Source organism: Herpailurus yagouaroundi, unplaced genomic scaffold, assembly GCF_014898765.1.
Source record: "Herpailurus yagouaroundi ecotype Mexico unplaced genomic scaffold, PumYag 193, whole genome shotgun sequence".
In the NCBI taxonomy this organism is placed as follows: Eukaryota; Metazoa; Chordata; class Mammalia; order Carnivora; family Felidae; genus Herpailurus; species Herpailurus yagouaroundi.
Genome location: NW_024412424.1, coordinates 6,509,222 through 6,527,984, shown reverse-complemented (window position 1 = coordinate 6,527,984; position 18,763 = coordinate 6,509,222). Strand labels below are relative to the sequence as shown.

Sequence of the window (18,763 nt, the reverse complement as noted above, 5' to 3'; positions counted from 1 at the left end):
TTAATAATGATAGAGAATATTTTTATTTTAAAAGAGAATTCTGTTCCTTTTGACTATACCTGCTCTATTCCAGGCGAGTACCTAAAAGAGGCCATGCCTCCCTCCCCATGGGGTGATGGGGAGATTGTGGGGCATGGCCCTGTCAACTCTTCTCATCCTGTATTAAGGAGGTGATACTCCTACACCCCTCTTCTCCAGGAGTCCAGAAACTGGGGGTGGAGTTCTGTTAACCATCCCTGACTTGCACTAACCCAAGCAAAGGTGGCACCTTTACTCCTCCCCTGGGGAGGGGAGACTGTGAGATGGACACTGCTGACCATCTCCTCCCTCCCCTGTGCTAAGGTGAGTAGAGGTGGACTCTTTCCTCTTCCCTTCAAACACTGCGGAGATAAGTAATAGCTAAAAAACTCAAATTTGGTAAACCTACAGATTGAAAAAGCTGATCAAACCCAAACAGGTTAAATTCAAAGAAGTCTATATCAAACATATCAAATTTCTGAAAACTAAAGACAATAACTTGAATCAGCCTGAGAAAAATGACACTTTATCTATAGAAGAGCACCACTTTGACAGTGGATTTCTCATTGGATAACATAGAAGCCAGAAGGAAATAGCACAACATTTTCCAAATGCTGAAATAAGAAAAGTAAATATACCAATTAAAAGATCTTGGCACAATGTGGATAAAAATCATGACAATTAGATGCTGTCTACAAGAAACTAACTTCAATTATAATGATACAAGCAGATTGTTTTCCATTCCTCTACTTCCAATGTAACATACAAACATTAATCAAAAGACAGCAGGACTAGCTAAATGAATAACAGGTAAAGTAGATCTCAGAGCAAAGAAAACTGCCAAGAACAAGCAGGGACATTACACAAAAATAAAAGGCCAACTAACCAAGAAGACCTAATACTACTAAATGTGTATGTACTAAATAACAGAGCTGCAAAATACATGAAGTAAAAACTGATGGATTAATTTTTTTTTAATGTTTATTTTTGAGAAAGAGCAGGGGACAGCAGAGAGAGGGAGACACAGAATCTGAAGCAGGCTCCAGGCTCTGTGCTGACAGCTCAGGGCTCCAACTCACAAACCATGAGATCATGACCTGAGCCGAAGTTGAACACTCAACTGGCTGAGCCACCCAGGTGCCCCCAAACTGACAGAATTTAAAGGAAAAAGGGACATCCAGATTTATAGTCAGGAAATTCAGTGGTCTTCTCTCATAACTGATAGAACCCTAAGATCAAAAATCAGAAAGGATACAGAGGAACTGAAAAAGATAAATCAACCACAATGCTGCAGTTGCCAAATATAGAACACTACCCAACAAGAGCAGGATATGCATTCTTTTCAAGCACACACGGAACCTTCAAGATTGTTTCATGACCCAGGGTAGAGTCTAAGTTAAACAGATGTAAAAGAATTGAGAATATACAAAGTGTGCTCTCTATAACTGATTCACACTAGAAATCAATACAAAGATAGCAATAAAATATCAAAATACTTGAAAAATAAACACACTTTTAAATAATCCATGGGTCTCTACTCCTGAAACTAATACTATATGTTAAATAAGTGGAATTTAAATAAAACTTGAAAATAAGTAGTCCATGGGTCAAAGGGGAAAAGGGAAATTAAAAAGTATATGGAACAGAGGCACCTGGATGGCTCAGTTAAGTGTCCCACTCTTGGCTTCGGCTCAGGTCATGATCCCATAGTTTGGGAGATCAAGCCCTGCATCAGGCTCTGTGCTGACAGCATGGAGCCTACTTGGGGTTCTGTCTTTCCTTCTCTCTCTGCCCCTCCCCTGCCAGCTCATGCTCGCTGTGTCCCCCCACTCTCAAAATAAACAAAAAAAGTATTTAAAAAAAAGTATATGGAACTGAGTGAAAATGAAAATACAATCAATTGAAATCTGTAAGTTGAAGCCAAAGCAGTGCTTAGTGAGAAATTTAGAACATCAAATGCTTATATTTAAAAAGAGAGGTCTCAAAGCAATAATCTAAATTCCTACCTCAAAAATTGGAGAACAAACCAAAGCAAGAAGGGAATAAAAAAGCAGAGATGAAACTGAGAACAGGGGGAAAAAAAAGACAAAAGCTGTTTCTTTGAAAAGGTAATAGAAATTGATAAACCTCTATTAAGACTAAGAAAAAAAAAAGACAAATCCCCAATATCAGGAGTAAAGGGGTTGATATCACCATGATTCTGCAGATACGTAAAAGACTGAAAGGAACAAATCCATGCACATAAATTTGACAAGTTAGATGAAATGACTAATTCCTGGAAAACTACAAACTACCAAAGCTCATGCAGCAGAAAAGAGACAATCTGAATGGTGCTATAACCATTAAAGAATTCATAGTTATAACCTTCCAAAAAAGTAATCTCCGGGCCCAGATGGTTCCACTAGAGACCATTAAATTTTATTTGTTGTTTATTTTTTTGAAATAGGCTTCATGCCCAGAGCCCACTGCAGGGCTTGAACTCACAACCCTGAGATCAAGAGCTGGGTGCTTAACTGACTGAGCCACCCAAATGTCCCCTATTAAACTTTTAAAGAAGAAATAACACCAATTCTACAAAATCTTTCCAGAAGATAGAAGGTCAGGAAACACTTGCCACTAATTTTATGGAACCACCACTATTTTAACGCCAAAATGAGACAAAGACAGTACATAAGACTACCAATCAATATCCCTTGTGAATACAGAAGCAAAAATCATTAACAAAATATTAATAAATTAAATCTAGCAATATATAAAAATATATACAATATGACCAAGTGGGGTTTATTCCAAGAATGCAAGGCTGGTTCAGTATTCAGAGCCAATCGATGTAATTTGACTTATTAACAACCTAAAAAGGAAAAATCAGTGGCACCCGGCTGGCTCAGTCAGTGGAGCATGCTACTATTGATCTTGGGGTCATGAGTTTGAGCTTCACGTTGGGCACGGAGATTACTTAAAATTTTGGGGCACCTGTGTGGCTCAGTCAAGCATCTGACTTCACTCAGGTCATGATCTCATGGTTCAGGAGTTTGAGCCCCACATCCAGCTCTCTGCTGTCAGCACAGACTTGCTTTGGATCCTCTGTCCCCCTCTCTCTCTCTGCCCTTCCCCCACTCATGCTCCCACTCTTTCTCTCTCTAAACATTAAAAATTTTTAAAAATAAAACATTAAAAAATAAAAAATAAATAAAAAGGAGAAATAATGTTCTTATAGTAACTGATACAAGAAAAGCATTTGGCAAAATTTAACATCTATTGATAAAAACCCTCAGCAAATCAGGACTAGAAGGGAACTTCCTGAACCATATAAAAGGCAATTACAAAAACATACAATGAATATCATAATGGTGAAAGACTCAACACTTTCTATAAAAGTCAAAGATACCTGCTCTCCACTCCAATGTTGTTACTGAAGGTTTTTATGTTTTTAAGCTCTACGCCCAATGTGGGGCTTGAACTCATGACCCTGAGATCAAGAGTTGCATGCTCTACAACTGAGGCAGTCAGGTGCTCCTTGTTATTGAAGGTTATATCCAATGCAAAAGTCAAGAACAAGGAATAAAAGATGTACAGATGGAAAGTGGGGGGGGGGGGAGGGGAGAAGCTGTTGACAGATGACATGACTGTATACATAGAAAAATCACAAAATATCTATAAATTAATAAAAGCTATTTAAAAAAAAAAGCTATTTGAATAACAGTTTAGCAAGGTTGCAGGATACCAAGTTAGTATTTCAAAAGTCAATCATGGGACGACTGGGTGGCTTGATTGGTTGAGTGTCTGACTTTGGCTCAGGCCATGATCTTGCAATTCATGAGTTCAAGCCCCACATCAGGCTCGCTGCTGTCAGCCTGTCAGCACAAAGCCCACTTCAGATCCTCTGTCCCTCTCCGCCCCTCCCCCTGCTTGTGCTCTCTCTCAAAAAATAAAACATCAAAAAAAGTCAATCATATTTCTACATCCTATTAATAAAAAATAGAAAATTGAAGACATTACTGTTTGTTTATGGTAGCACCCAAACCACTAAATACTTAGGTAGAATCTTACAAAATATTTGCAAAATCTGTATCTTGAAAACTACAAAAACACTGATAAAATAAGGAAGACTTAATAAGAGACGTAAGGTTCATGGATTAGAAGACTCAATTGTAAAGGTCCCCAAACTTATCTATAGATCCAATAGAATTCCAGTATAAATTCCAGCAGAATTGTGTGTGTGTGTTCTATTTCTTTTAAAGTTTATGTATGTATGTTTGTATGTAATCTCTACACCCATTGTGGGGCTTGAACTCACAACCAGGAGATCAAGAGTCACATGCTCTTCTGACTGAGCTAGCCAGGAGCCCCCTTTTTTTTTTTTTTAATTTCCTTAAGTAATCTCTAAGACCCACATGGGACTCAAAGTCACCACCCCAATATTGAGAGTCACATGCTCCACCAACTGAGCCAGCAGGGTGCTCCCCCCCCAAAATTTTTTTTTTTAATTTTTTTTTCAACGTTTATTTATTTTTGGGACAGAGAGAGACAGAGCATGAACGGGGGAGGGGCAGAGAGAGAGGGAGACACAGAATCGGAAACAGGCTCCAGGCTCCGAGCCATCAGCCCAGAGCCTGATGCGGGGCTGGAACTCACGGACCGCGAGATCGTGACCTGGCTGAAGTCGGACGCTTAACCGACTGCGCCACCCAGGCGCCCCTCCCCCCCCAGAATTTTTATAGACATTTACAAACTTATTCTAAAATATATGTGAAAAAGCAAAGGAACCAGAATAGTCACAGAAATTTTGCAAAAGAACAAACTGGAGGACTCCCATCAGATTTTTAAATTTCTATAAAGTTACACTTTCAAAGTAGTGTGCTATTAGAGAAAGGATAGACACAAAGATCCTTGGAACAAAAGAGTCTTGAAATCTATATATATAATATATAAATATAACTATATATATAGAAATCTATATATATAGTTATATAGATATATAGTTTATATATATTGTGTATATATATGTAAGTGTATATATACATATAGTCAATTTTTGACAAATATGTAAAGGAATGAAGAATGTTTTTTTCACCCACAAATGGAGCTGAATAATTAAATACCTGTATGCAAAAGAAAGGAAGAAAAAGAAAAGAAAAGAAAAGAAAAGAAAAGAAAGAAAGAAAGAAAGAAAGAAAGAAAGAAAGAAAGAAAGAAAGAAAGAAACTTTGATCTATATCTTGCCCTATATAAAATTTAATTCAAAATAGATAACAGACTGGGGCACCGGGGTAGCTCAGTCAGTTAAGCATCTGACTCTTGATTTCGGCTCAGGTCATGCTCTCACAGTCATGAGATCAAGCCTTGCATTGGCTCTACACTAGGCATGGAGCCTGCTTAAGATTCTCCCCTCTCCCTATGCCCCTCCCCAGCTTGTGTGCTCTCTCTCTCAAAAAAACAAACCCAAAATGGGTAACAGATCTAAACGTGAAACCTAAAACTATACAATTTTGACAAAAACATAGGGGAAAATCTTTGGGACCTTGGGTTGGGCAAAGATTTCTTAGATACAACATCTCGAACCTCATCTTTTTAGAAGAAAAATTGGACTTCATCAAAACTAAGAATACTTGCTCTTTGAAAGACAGTGTTAGAGTAGAAAGACTAACCACAAAGTGGAAGAAGATATTTGCAAAGCCTTATCTGATAAAAAAAAATAATAAAATAAATTAAAAAAACTTACATTCCAGGGGCACCTGGGTGGCTCAGTTGGTTAAGCATCTGACTTCAGCTCAGGTCATGATCTCACCATTCGTGAGTTTGAGCCTGCATTGGGCTCTGTGCTGACCGCTTGGAGCCTGGAGGCTGCTTCAGATTTTGTGTCTCCCTCTCTCTGCCCACCCCCACTCATGCTCTGTCTCTCTCTGGGTCTCAAAAATAAATAAACGTTGAAAATAAACATTTAAAAAAAACTTACATTACAAATATATAAACTATCAAAACTCAATAACAACCCAACTAAAACAACCCAACTAAAAAATGTACAAAAGGTTTGAACAAATGCTTCACCAAAGAAGCTATCTGGATGGCAAATAAGCCAATGAAAAGCTGCTCATCATCATTAGGGAAATAGACAACAAAACTGTAATGAAAGATCACTACATGCCCATTAGAATGTAAGAAAAAACAAAAATGGAACAATACCAAGTGGGAATGCAAAAATGTATAGCCCCCTAGGAAAGCATTTGCAATTTCTTATAAAGTGAAGCATTCCATATGACCTGACACTTCCACTCTTCGGATAAACGTGTTTTCATATTTATCTAAGCTAGAAACAACATCAATGACCCTCAACTAGTGAGGTGATAAACTGTGGTCCATCTACACAATGGGACAATAGTAAAAGGAACTCAGCAGTACAGGGGAGTGAATTACTGATACAGTCAGCAAGGGTGAATCTCAAAACCACAATGCTCACTGAAAGAAGTGAGACACAGGGCTCTTGGGTGGCTCAGTTGGTTAAATGTCTGACTCTTGATTTTGGCTCAGGTCATGATCTCATGATTCGGCAGATTGAGCCCCACATCGGGCTCTGTGCTTATGGCAAGGAGGCTGCTTGGTGTTCTCTCTCTTCCTCTCTCTCTCACGCATTCATGTGAGCTCTCTCTCTCTCAAAATAAACTTTTTTTTTTAAAAGCTAGACACAAAGGAATATATACCATATAATCCCATTTACATAAAAATTTAGAAAATTGAAAGTAATTAATAGGGACAGAAAACAGATCAGTGGCTGCCTGGTGCTGGGGATGGAAGGAGGGACACACTGCAATGGAGCATGGGAAAACCTTGGGGATGATGGACATACCCTGGTTTGTGCTTCTGATTAAAAGACTATCGTCAAAACTAAAACTGTGTTGGACAACTGGATTCTATTTCTTTGTATTGTTAAAAAAAATCAGACGGATAAAAGACATAATGCTGCATGGTATGGGACATCATCGGATATGAAGGGGATCTATTTAAAATTATTGAAAGGAGAAAAAAATAGAAAATATAGACAATCATTGATTAAAATAAATCTAAGCCACAAAACATTATTGGAAGGAGAAAAGCATTTATGACTTAGTAGGCTAAGGTTTATTAGATATGATAAAGAGCAAAAAATAAAACCTGCTAAGCATAGGGGCACCTGGGTGGCTCAGTCACTTAAGCATCTGACTTCGGCTCAGGTCATGATCTTACGGTTCATGGGTTCGAGTCCCACATCAGGCTCTGTGCTGGTGGCTCAGAGTCTGGAGCCTGTTTCAGAATCTGTCTCTCTCTGCCCCTCCCTAGCTTGTTCTCGCTCTCAAAAATAAATGTCGGGGCGCCTGGGTGGCGCAGTCGGTTAAGCGTCCGACTTCAGCCAGGTCACGATCTCACGGTCCGTGAGTTCGAGCCCCGCGTCGGGCTCTGGGCTGACGGCTCAGAGCCTGGAGCCTGTTTCTGATTCTGTGTCTCCCTCTCTCTCTGCCCCTCCCCCACTCATGCTCTGTCTCTCTCTGTCCCAAAAAATAAATAAACGTTGAAAAAAAAATTAAAAAAAAATGTTAAAAAAATTTTTTTTAATCTGCTAAGCATAATTACATATTATATACGCTTAAATTTTTTTGTGCCTCAAAAACACTGGAAATATCTGAACATAGAGATTTAAATTACAGCTGCACAATACTCCATTATGTGGACATGCCAAAGTAATTTAAACAACATCTTATGTTTAGGCAGTTAGATGGTTTCCAGCATTAAGCAATCACAACTCATATTGTAATAAACAACCAATGTATTTATTCATTCATTTTTATTAAATAAATAAAACTTCATTTATTTTGAGAGAGACAAACAGCACGAGTGGGGAAGGTGCAGAGAGAGAGAGAGAGTGAGTGAGAGAGAATCCCAAGCAGGCTCTGCACTGTCAGCACAGAGTCCGACTCAGGGCTTGAACCCAGAAAGCCCCGAGATTGTGACCTGAGCCGAAAGCAAGAGTCGAACACTCAGCTGACTGAGCCACCCAGATGCCCCAACCAATGTATTTTTAATCATTGGAGGTGTACTGTCAAAGTAAATTCCTATTAGTGGCCCTGGCCCTAGGATATAGGCCCTGGTCCTATATCCTATTAGGATATGTATTATATTTTGTTAGATATTGCCAAAAATAAACATTAGAAGGACAAGCAACAATGTTTATAAAAGACAAGAGCCTTATGTACAGCACGTAAAATCTCAAAAAAATAATTTAGATGAAGGCTAGCAACTTAAAAGAAAACCAAAATGGGGGCACCTGGGTGGCTCAGTTGGTTAAGTGTCCGACTTTGGCTCAGGTCATGAGCTCACAGTTCGTGGGTTTGAGCCCCACGTCGGGCTCTATGCTGACAGCTCAGAGCCTGGAGCCTGCTTCAGATTCTGTGTCTCCCTCTCTCTCTGCTCTTCCCCTGGTTCATGCTTGCTTGCTTGCTCGCTCTCTCAAATATAAATAAACATTAAAAAAAAAAATTAAAGGGGCACGTAGGTGGCTCAGTCAGTTAAGCGTCTGACTTGATTCAGGTCATGATTTCACGGTTCCTGGGTTCGAGCCCCGCATCAGGTTCTGTGCTGACAGCTTGGAGCCTGGAGCCTGCTTGGGATTCTGTCTCCCTCTCTCTGCCCCACCCCCACTCACACTCTGTCTCTCCCAAAGATGAATAAACATTAAAAAATTTTTTTTTAAATCAGCTTGCTAAGGAAGTGACCCAAATGACTGACGAACTCAAAAAATGTATAAACCTTGCAAGTAAAGACAGGACACTGAAGATATAAATCTTCCATATCCTGCTGTGGGCAAATAAATGGGAGCCATTTTGGAAAGCCTTTTGGAATCTACTCCAAGAGCTGTGAACATACTCCAAGAACTAACAATTCTCTTTTTGGACATAAGTTTATTCATAGATGTCCTTGAACTTAAAAAACAAACTAAACCCTCACCTACTATCCCTTTATTTTTTTATGTAGAAATTTAAAATCTTGAAGGGAAGTTTAAGTCACAAAGCAGGGCTTACCAGCTGGGCGTCAGGTCACTCCCTATGTGTTCCAGGTGACAGCAGCTCTTGAGGTATGGATAACGGCCTTCCTCTTCCCACATGTACACATGCAGGGAGTCATCCATAGATGTGGTGAGGACATGCAGAGAATCCTTCAAAGGAGACGCGGGATGAGTGGCCCAGAGTCACAGGCAGAGCAGTGAGCGGGGTGGGGGGAGAAGGCGCATACGGACCGCCCACAAATTGCCGATGGTCCTCTGGTGATCCTCAAATCGTTGCAGCTGGTGCCCACTGATGGTGAAGAGGAACAAGTATGGCCCACTCTCAAAGACGATCATATTTCCATCACTGGCTCCCATCCAAATTGGACTCTCCATATGAACTGGCAACAGGAAAGTCGCGACCTGATGGGCTGTTTTCATGTGGAACAAACACACGCAAACTTGGGGTCATTTAGTCAGAATGATATCTTTACACGGAATGAAAAAGCATACTCGTTACTTTCATGGGACCTCAGCCTGGTGAGGAAAATGAAGGACAGGCCAGTGGCAGATACAGGTCACTGACCATGGTAACAGGTGCTAGGACGTGGGAACGGAGCGTGGTGGACAGTGACAGCTCAGGCATTGAGGGGGCGTTGGAATCCAGGCCTGAAAGCAGCATGGGAATCTAACCACATTTGCCCAGGGTGTGTCTGGGCAGCTCAATCGGTTGAGCATCAACTCTTGATTTTGGCTCAGGTCATGATCTCACAGTTATGAGATCAACTCCTAGGTCAGGCTCCATGCAGGGCCAGACATGGAGCCTACTTAAGATTTTCTCTCTCCCTCCCTCCCTCCCTCCCTCTTTCTCTCAGGGCCCTGGGTGTCTCAGCCGGTTAAGCATCTGACTTCACCTCAGGTCATGATCTTGCTGTTTGTGAGTTCGAGTCCCATATCAGGCTCTGTGCTGATAGCTCAGAGCCTAGAGCCTGTTTCAGATTGTGTGTGTGTGTGTGTGTGTGTGTGTCTCTCTCTCTCTCTCTCTCTCTCTCTCTCTCTCTCTGCCCCTCCCTGGCTCATGTTCTGTCTCTCTCTCAAAAATAAATAAATATTAAAAAAATTTTTAATGACAAATAAAAAATATAAAGAATCTCTCCACTCATGCACACACTCTAAATAAACAAACAAATAAAATCATATCTGCCCAAGAGCAGGGTGGAGTGTAGAGGTCAGAGCGTGGGCATCAGAGACACTAACCTGCAAGGGTTAGCCTGCAGCTGAAGAGATCCCCTGCCTGCTTCACACAGACCGTTTACATACATTTATGGCTTCAAAAGAATGCATGAGTGAAGGGGAGGAGAAGCCGTGTTTCCGGTGTGGCACCGCCTACCTTGGATGACTGTTCTGCCCCCAGTCCTCTCGGTCATTAGGTCAAAGGTGGTAAATCCTGTCTTTTTGGAAGAGCCTCTTCGGTACATCAATGTTATCCTGCTTGTCCTCCTTGGGGCCCAGCAGGCTCTGCAGCATGACGAAAACGGGATAGAGAGTGACAGAGGGCTTTTGCCTTCCGATGGTTTCAGTAAGCACTCTGTGAAAAAGACCTATGGAGAGATTGTTGCACAAATAGGTGAAGGGGGAAGTAGCAGCACCTCAGTGAAGGAGGGACTCCAGAAAAGCCTCCTTAAAAATCCTTACTTTGTGGGACACCTGGCTGGCTCAGTCGGTGGCGCATTTGACTCTTGATCTCAGGGTCATACATGCAAGCCCCACGTTGAGCATGGAGCCTACTTAAAAAAAAAAAAAAAATCCTCGTTTTGTGGCCAAACTTTAATCTGAATCCTAGGAAGCACAGAGTAGTCACTGCTTGTCACTTGACATCCAAGAACCTGTCTTCCTATCCTGCCTGTCGTGGTCACAGAGAGCAAAGCCCCTGCAGCCACGCTTCAGGCACGCCACAGAGGTACAAAATCGTCTGGCCACACTGGAGTCCAGATCAAGTTGCCACTGGCTCGACAGATCTCCCCTCCTTGGAGAAGGGGTCAAGGGCTGTTTTGCTTTGGCTGCGTCCTCTCAGCTCCTTGCTCTTTGGTGCCCGGTCCACCTGTGCCATGGTAAAAATGGCTTGACTCAAAGGCCACAGACTTTCTCAGAGTGCCATTCAGAGGTGGATCCATTTTTATTTACTCCTGGACTGCTTGGTACTTTCTAGCCAAGGTGGATAAGAGTAAGGAAAGCTAAAGTGAACAAGGCTACCAGAGATCCTCCTCTCTTGAGCTCTCCCTCACTTTCCTCTAGCTCTTTGGGCGATTCAGGCTTCTTGATGCAAATTTTCATGGCTTCTCAATGCAAAGTTTCATGAATTAACGTTTGTTTTTGCACCTAGACATCATCACTTCCAAGAACACTGCCTCCTGACTATTGAAATGGATTCTAAATGTGATATGGCCTTTGAGAGGGGGGAGCCCTATGTCTGGTCCTTGCTGAGCGCTGCAGGTTCTCCCACACTTCCTAAACTCCACTTTCCCAATGCTTGACCCTGTCCTCCCGAGGTTAACCCGCAGAGCAACACTCACCCTGGGCAAGATGTTCTGATGTGTCCCAGATGCAAAGACCCATTTCTTGTCAGGAGAGCAGTGCAGAAGGTCAACAGTGTATTTAAATGCGTGGACTTTAGAAACACCCCTGAGCTCAGGCACTGTCAGTGTGTAGATGTCACCTTCAGAATTGCCGACCTGAAACCAAAGCACCACCACCACATCAACAGAAGGAGATGGGAGATTATAAAGCACACAGAAGGCATCACTGTCAGCTGCAAAATATTCTACTGTTTTGGGTGCCAGGGTGGCTCAGTTGGTTAAGTGACCAACTCTTGGTTTCAGCTCAAGTCATGATCTTACGGTTTCATGAGCTCGAGCCCCGCATTGGACTCTGTGCTGACAGCACAGAGCCTGCTTGGGATTCTCTCTCTCCCTCTCTGCCTGCCCCTCTCCCATTCATACTCTGTCTCTTTCAAAATAAACTTTAAAAAAAATTTAAAAATATATATTACTGTTTCTTTAATCATATAATGGAGATTAAAACCTCTTGATGTTGTGAGAATGATCCCAAGGAATAAAACTTTCTAAGTCCCAAAGCATTCTTCTCGAGGATAATTATTCATTGGTACATCAACCTTATTCTTTTTTCTCAATATCTCCCCAAACCCACAGCTCTCCCTCCATAGTCCCTGTCCAAGGTCATGTACTGTACAATCAACACTTGAAAGAAGAGACATAGATATAAAGTAATTCAGGATTTTTTTTTCCTTTTTTTGGAAGAATGACTAGGGAAATGTACTTGTGGGAGATCAAGGGCCAAGATGGTAGCAAGGTTTGTATGACCAGCATTTGCTGGTGTGTTTTGACCCTCAGGGTACATGGTAGGGATGACTCCAAGAAGACAGACTGTGATGTGACAGTAATGGGGCCACAACAGCGGCCAAGGCAGCAGGCATTTTGTTTTGTGGGTGCCCTCCAGATGCAGGGCTCACTTACCATCAAGAATGGGCCATCCTTTGTGAGACAGACTTCCAAGGAAAAGCAGGCCTGAGACACGGGGAAAGTGGCCAGGGCATCCTGATCCTGACAATTCCACACTTTGACGGTTCCCTCCAAATCCACAGTGAATGCGAGATGCATCTGAGGGAGGGTCGCCAGATGCGTGATACTAGGCTGCTGGACGGGGCTTGACCAGATCATAGTGCCCTAGAGGGAAAGGAACACTGTATGTGCCAGGAACTCCTCACACCCACGGTGCTTTCATTCCGCCAGCGTTTATTTGGAAGTCTCCTCCAAATTAGAGCCGTTTCTTGCTTCTGGGGAAAAACAAACAAGAAAATACCCCCTTGAGAGGGTAGTGAACACAGAAAAGGAACAATACAATATATTCAAACAACAGAAGAGCTCACTACGTGATAGGCATAAAGAACGATCTGACTTCTGGGCCCAAATAAGTTCTGCCTTTTTTTTTTTTTATTAACAAAAAAAATTTTTTGTTTATTTTTGAGAGACACAGAGAGAGTGTGTGCATGCACGCAGGGGAGGAACAGAGAGAGGGAAAGAATTCTAAGCAGGCTCTGCACCATCAGCACAGAGCCCGGTGCGGGGCTAGAATTCACAAACCGAGAGATCATGACCGGAGCTGAAGTCAAGAGTCAGGTGCCTAACCTACTGAGCCCCCCAGGCACCCCAGTTCTGCCTTTCTAATGGTGTGACATTTGGCAAGTTACTTATCATTGTGGCTTCTTACACGGCTGTTTCCATTTCATAGCACACGAAACATACTTAGTAGGAATCCAAAGAATATCCAGGTCACAGTAGGATCCAAAGAATATCAACTCTCATAATTGTTATCCATCATCAATCTTGTATGTTGCAAATAAGAACGGTTTCCTTTCTAGATTTTCTTTAAAAATCGTGAGGTACATCAAAGAGATAAGAATACAAAAATAAACATAAAAATTGTTATAAAGTGTTCATATAACTACTTTTTTTTTAGACAGTTGTTTATTTTTGAAAGTGTACGAGTAGGGGAGGGGCAGAGAGAGAGCGAGACACAGAATCTGAAGCAGGCTCCAGGCTCCCAGCACAGAGGCCGATGTGGGGCTTGAACTCACAAACTACGAGATCATGACCTGAGCCGAAGTCAGACGCCCAAATGACTAAGCCACGCAGGCGCCCCATATAACTATTTCTACCTGTACTTGTTCTATTTACTAACCTCTCTACCCTTTCCAAATGTCACCACCATTTGTACTCTAAACACTAAGAGGCTTCCTGTGTAGTGTTATCTATTGCTTTGTAAATCATCCCCAAATTGGGTGGCTTAAAATCAAAACTAGGATGAGATATCACCTCATACCTGTCAGAATGGCTAAAATAAAAAATATAAGAACCAAGTTTCAGCGCGGATGCAGAGAAAAAGAAACGCTCGTGCACTGCTGGTGGGAATGCAAACTGGTGCAGCCACTGTGGAAAACAGTATGGCGGCTACTCAGAAAATTGAAAAAAGAACTATCATATGATCTAGTAATTCTCCTACTGGGTATTTACATAAATAAAACAAAAACACTAATTCAAAAGCATGTATCACTCCTAGGTTTTTTGCAGCATTATTTACAATAGCCAAGATATAGAAGCAGCTCAAGTGTCCATTGGTAGATGAATGGATAAAGAGTATGTGGTATATTTAGACAATGGAATATTACTTGGCCATAAAAAAATAATGAAACCTTGCCATTTGCACCACCATTGATAGATCTAGAGAGTACAGTGCTAGTGAAATAATTCAGAGAAAGACAAATACCATATGATTTTACTCATAGTTTACTTTAAGAAACACAAGAGAAAAAAGAGACAAACCAAGAAACAGACTCTTAAGTACAGAGAAGAAACAGTTACCAGAAGGGAGGTGGATGGGGGAATGGGTGAAATAGATGATGGGGATTAAAGAGTACACTTATAAGGGCACCTGGGTGGCTCAGTTAAGCGTCTGACTCTTGGTTTGGGCTCAGGTCATGATCTCATGGTTTGTGGGTTTGAGACCCATGTTGGGCTCTGTGCTGACAGTGAGGAGCTTGTTTGGGATTCACTCTCTGTCCCCCACCTCCACCCCTGCTCTATCAAAATAAACAAACATTGACCAAAAAAAAGTACACTTGCCACAATGAGCACTGAGTAATGTATAGAATTGTTCAATCACTGTATTGTATACCTGAAACTAATATAATGCTGCATGTTAACTATACTGGAAGTTTTTTTTTTTTTTTTAAATAAGCAAAATAAGTAAAGGGGCGCCTGGTGGCTCAGTCGGTTAAGCGTCCAACTTCGGCTCAGGTCATGATCTCTCAGTCTGTGAGTTCGAGCCCTGCGTCGGGCTCTGTGCTGACAGCTCAGAGCCTGGAGCCTGTTTCAGATTCTGTGTCTCCCTCTCTCTCTGCCCCTCCCCCGTTCATGCTCTGTCTCTGTCTCAAAAATAAATAAACGTTAAAATTTTTTTTTTTAAAAATAAGCAAAATAAGTAAAAAATAAACCCTCTCCAGGGGCACCTGGGTGGCTCAGTCGGTTGAGCTTCCGACTTGGGCTCAGGTCATGATCTCATGGTCCGGGAGTTTGAGCCCCGCGTCGGGCTCTGTGCTGACAGCTTGGAGCCTGGAGCCTGCTTCAGATTCTGTGTCTCCCTCTCTCTCTGCCCCTCCCCCGTTCATGATCTGTCTCTTTCTGTCTCAAAAATAAATAAACATTAAAAAAATTTAAAGAAATAAGTCTTTTTAAAAATAAGCCCTCTCCAAAAAAATTGGGTGGATTAAAACAGAAGTTTTTGTTGTCTCAGTTGCTGTTAGAAATTCAGGTGCAGCTTGGCTAGGTAGTTCTGACTCAGGGTCTCTTAGGAGGTTGAAGCTGGCTGCATAAGGACGAAACTCGAGATGGTTCACTCATATGGCTGGCGAGTCGGTGCTGGCTACTGGCGGTCCTCAGTACTTCACCACACAGACCTCTCTGGAGGACTTCTTAAGGGTTCTCATAACATTATTGGCTGGTTTTCTAAGAACCGATGACTCAGAGAGGAAGTGTCTTTTGTGACGTAGCTTCAGAAGTCACACACCATTCCCACAATATCCAATTGGTTACAAAGGCCAGCCCTATTCAGTATGGAGTGGCCTACCTAAAATCGGGAACATGGGACATCTTAGAGGCTGGCTGACACAGTCCACCTGCAGTCCCTAATAGTCACCTCTGGCCTACATGCAAAATACACTCACCATCTCCCCAGTGCCCCCAAATAGTTCACCATTACAGCATCATCTCAAAATCTAGGATCTCATGGTTTAATGAGAGGGTCTTTAGACTCCGTTCATCTTGATGTGAAAACCTTGAACTAAATATACAAGTTATCTTTCTACTCCTCCAGCCCCAACATGCAAGAGTAGGGTATTATAGGTAAGGATAACATTATAGACCCTCTCATCCAAAAAAAATAAAGGGGGAGGAAATGGGGGTAGGGTGGTGGGAATCACTGCTATACAGAAAATTTGAGATCCAATAGAGACCATGCTGGTAGTACGTTGACTGGGATTCAAGGCCTGGGAGAGATTCTTCAGGACTCTTGGCTCTGTCTTCTGAGTTCTCCTGCCCTTTCCATATACAGTGGTCCAATTTTTCAGGGAAGTGGTTTTTGGAGCTAGCTTCTTCCCTGTAAAAGTTCAGGATTCCAAGTCCTCTTCTCCTGTTACGATATCTCAACCTCTTTAAGTTCAAGCTGGCAGCCTTTCTGTCAGTAGGAGTCTCTGAAAAACTCTGTGGGTCTCCAAAGAAACTTACTGAGTTTATATCATCAGACAAGAGCCACATTCACAAGTCTTGGAGATAATTCTCTGGTACCCTGGGCTGCCAAGGGCAAACTTAGAGGTCCAGTGCTTGTCTCAGCAGCTCTGAGACACTCCACTTGGATCTTTCCATGGTCTAAAAAAAGAATTGGGCTATGGGCGCCTAGGTGGCTCAGTTGGTTAAGCGTCCGACTCTTGATTTTGGCTCAGGTCATGATCTCACTGTTCTTGAGATCAAGTCCCATATCAGGCTCTGCACTGACAGCGTGGAGCCTGCTTAGAATTCTCTCTGCTCCTCCCTGACTCTCGCTCACTCTCTTGCTCTCAAAATAAATAAACTTAAAAAAGAAAGAATTTTGCAGTCACCCCTTTGACTTCACCTTTATAGTATGGTTTACAGACACTGCCATGGATTGATCTTGCTTGGAGTTGACTTAAGTTTTAACGTCATTTCCCATCTTGAAAGGCTGTGAATTTTGAGAACCAGCAATCTTTGGCTCCCTTTTATTTGACAGCCCTCACTTTATCCTCTCCCTCTTACTCTTGCGTTTTGGTCCAAGCAGCAAGCAGCAGCCAGCCTTCAGCATTCTGCCTGGAATTCTCCTGAGCAAGATCATTCAATTCAGTGGATATATTCGCTAGTTTCCACGTTACCCTGGGTGACAGTGTTGCTCAACCTTCTGCACCTATGTAGCAAGGACCCGGTTTCCTCCAGTGTCCAATAACACTTTTTACATTTTCCTGTGTGTCTTCACTGGCAGCCTCACGGCAGCCAGTTAGGTTTTTGCTAACAGTCTCTCCAAGGTCCAAAACTCTCCTCAGAGCTTTCTTAGCTTCTTCCCACTGCCTGATTCCAAAGCTTCTTCCACATCTTAAATTTTTGTTATGGCAGCACCCTACTTCCAGGTAGTAAAAACTTATCTGGGGAGGCCTGGGTAGCTCAGTCGTCTGAGAGTCTGACTCTTAATTTCAGTTCAGGTCATGATCCCAGGGTTGTGGGATCAAACCCAGTGTCAGGCTTGACGCTGAGTGTGGAGCCTGCTTAAGATTCTCTCTCTCATGCTCTCTCAGCGCCTGGGTGGCTCAGTCGGTTAAGCATCTGACTTCGGCTCAGGTCATGATCTCATGGTTTGTGGGCTCGAGCCCCGCATCAAGCTCTGCGCTAACAGCTCAGAACCTGGAGTCTGCTGTGGAGTCTGTGTCTCCGTCTCTCTCTCTGCCCCTCCCCCACTCACACTCAGTCTCTTTCTCTCTCAAAAATAAACATTTTTTTTTCAAAGTTAAGATTCTCTCTTTCTGTCCCTGCCCTTTCATGTGCACACGCTGTCACTCAAAACAAAAAAACAAAAAACAAAAACACACAAAAACCAAACACACACACACACACCCCAAAAACAAAAAAAATCCACCCTGTTACTGGTTGCTGCTGCCTAACAAATGACCGAGCAGCTCAAAGCAATAAACACTTATCTCCTACAGCTTCTGTTGGTCAACAATTCAGGAGTCGACTCACTGAGTGGCTCTGGTTTAGGGTTCCTTGCTAGGTTGCAACATGTTGACTGGGGATACAATAACCTGAAGGATTGAAGATCAGCTTCCAAGATGGTTCACTCATGTGACTGCAAGCTAGTGTTGGCTGTTGGCAGAAGGCCCGAGCTCTTTGCCACATGGATCATCATCCACTGGGTTTCAGGGACGTGGGACTGGTTTCTCTAAGAGCAAGTTATGCAAGAGTGTACTTTTCTGGTTTATCTTCTCAGCTTTACTGAGATGTAATGGGCATAGAACATTGTGTGACTTTAGGAGTATCCTTCTAGACTTTTAGTTCATCATTCTCCTACCACCTCAAGTATTCATAAAGAGGTATTTGTCATACTCTAGAAGACCCTGTGTGACAAAGAAGCATTATGTAGGTTTTTAAAGTTTATTTTGACAGAGAGAGTGTGTGTGCGCACGAGTGGGGAGAGGAGGTAGGGGAGAGACAGAGAGAGACAGAGAATCCCAAGCAGGCCCTGCACTGTCAGTGCAGAGCCCGACATGGCGCTTGAACCCACAAACCATGAGATCACAATCAGAGCCCAAATCAAGAATCAGATGCTTAAATGACTGAGCCATCCAGATACCCCAAAGAATAATTTTTACAGGGAGAAAAGAGAAGTCCAAACAGGGCAAGCCAAGAAAATATAAAAATTTGGGCCCCATGTTGGGATTTTCCCATTCCCTATCCAGTGATTCTTGCACTACTTTTACTAATCCTGATATGTAAGACTGTTGTGCTCCTTGGCAGTGATCGGCATTAGAGACCACTTTCTGAAAAATCCAACGTAACAAGTGCCAACAGTTGACAGGAAGGGGGGAGAATAGATAGT

At 42.4% G+C, this 18,763-nt stretch overlaps 1 protein-coding gene across 14 annotated transcripts in view; it reads right to left on the bottom strand.

The window, feature by feature from the left end:
- FBXW12 (F-box and WD repeat domain containing 12) overlaps positions 1 to 18,763 on the bottom strand; it is a 76,449-nt gene that overhangs the window by 433 nt on the left and 57,253 nt on the right. For 11 of the 14 annotated variants that reach the window (XM_040445240.1, XM_040445249.1, XM_040445248.1 and 8 more), the window contains 5 exons: positions 12,565 to 12,774; positions 11,605 to 11,763; positions 10,422 to 10,632; positions 9,284 to 9,462; positions 9,069 to 9,202 (listed from right to left, as the gene is read on the bottom strand). In XM_040445240.1, the coding sequence (XP_040301174.1) occupies positions 9,069 to 9,202; positions 9,284 to 9,462; positions 10,422 to 10,632; positions 11,605 to 11,763; positions 12,565 to 12,774 (893 nt within the window). Of the gene's footprint in view, positions 1 to 5,882; positions 5,928 to 9,068; positions 9,203 to 9,283; positions 9,463 to 10,421; positions 10,633 to 11,604; positions 11,764 to 12,564; positions 12,775 to 18,763 lie in introns of those variants that run through there. The other 3 variants (XM_040445247.1, XM_040445252.1, XM_040445251.1) reach the window with 3 other exon arrangements.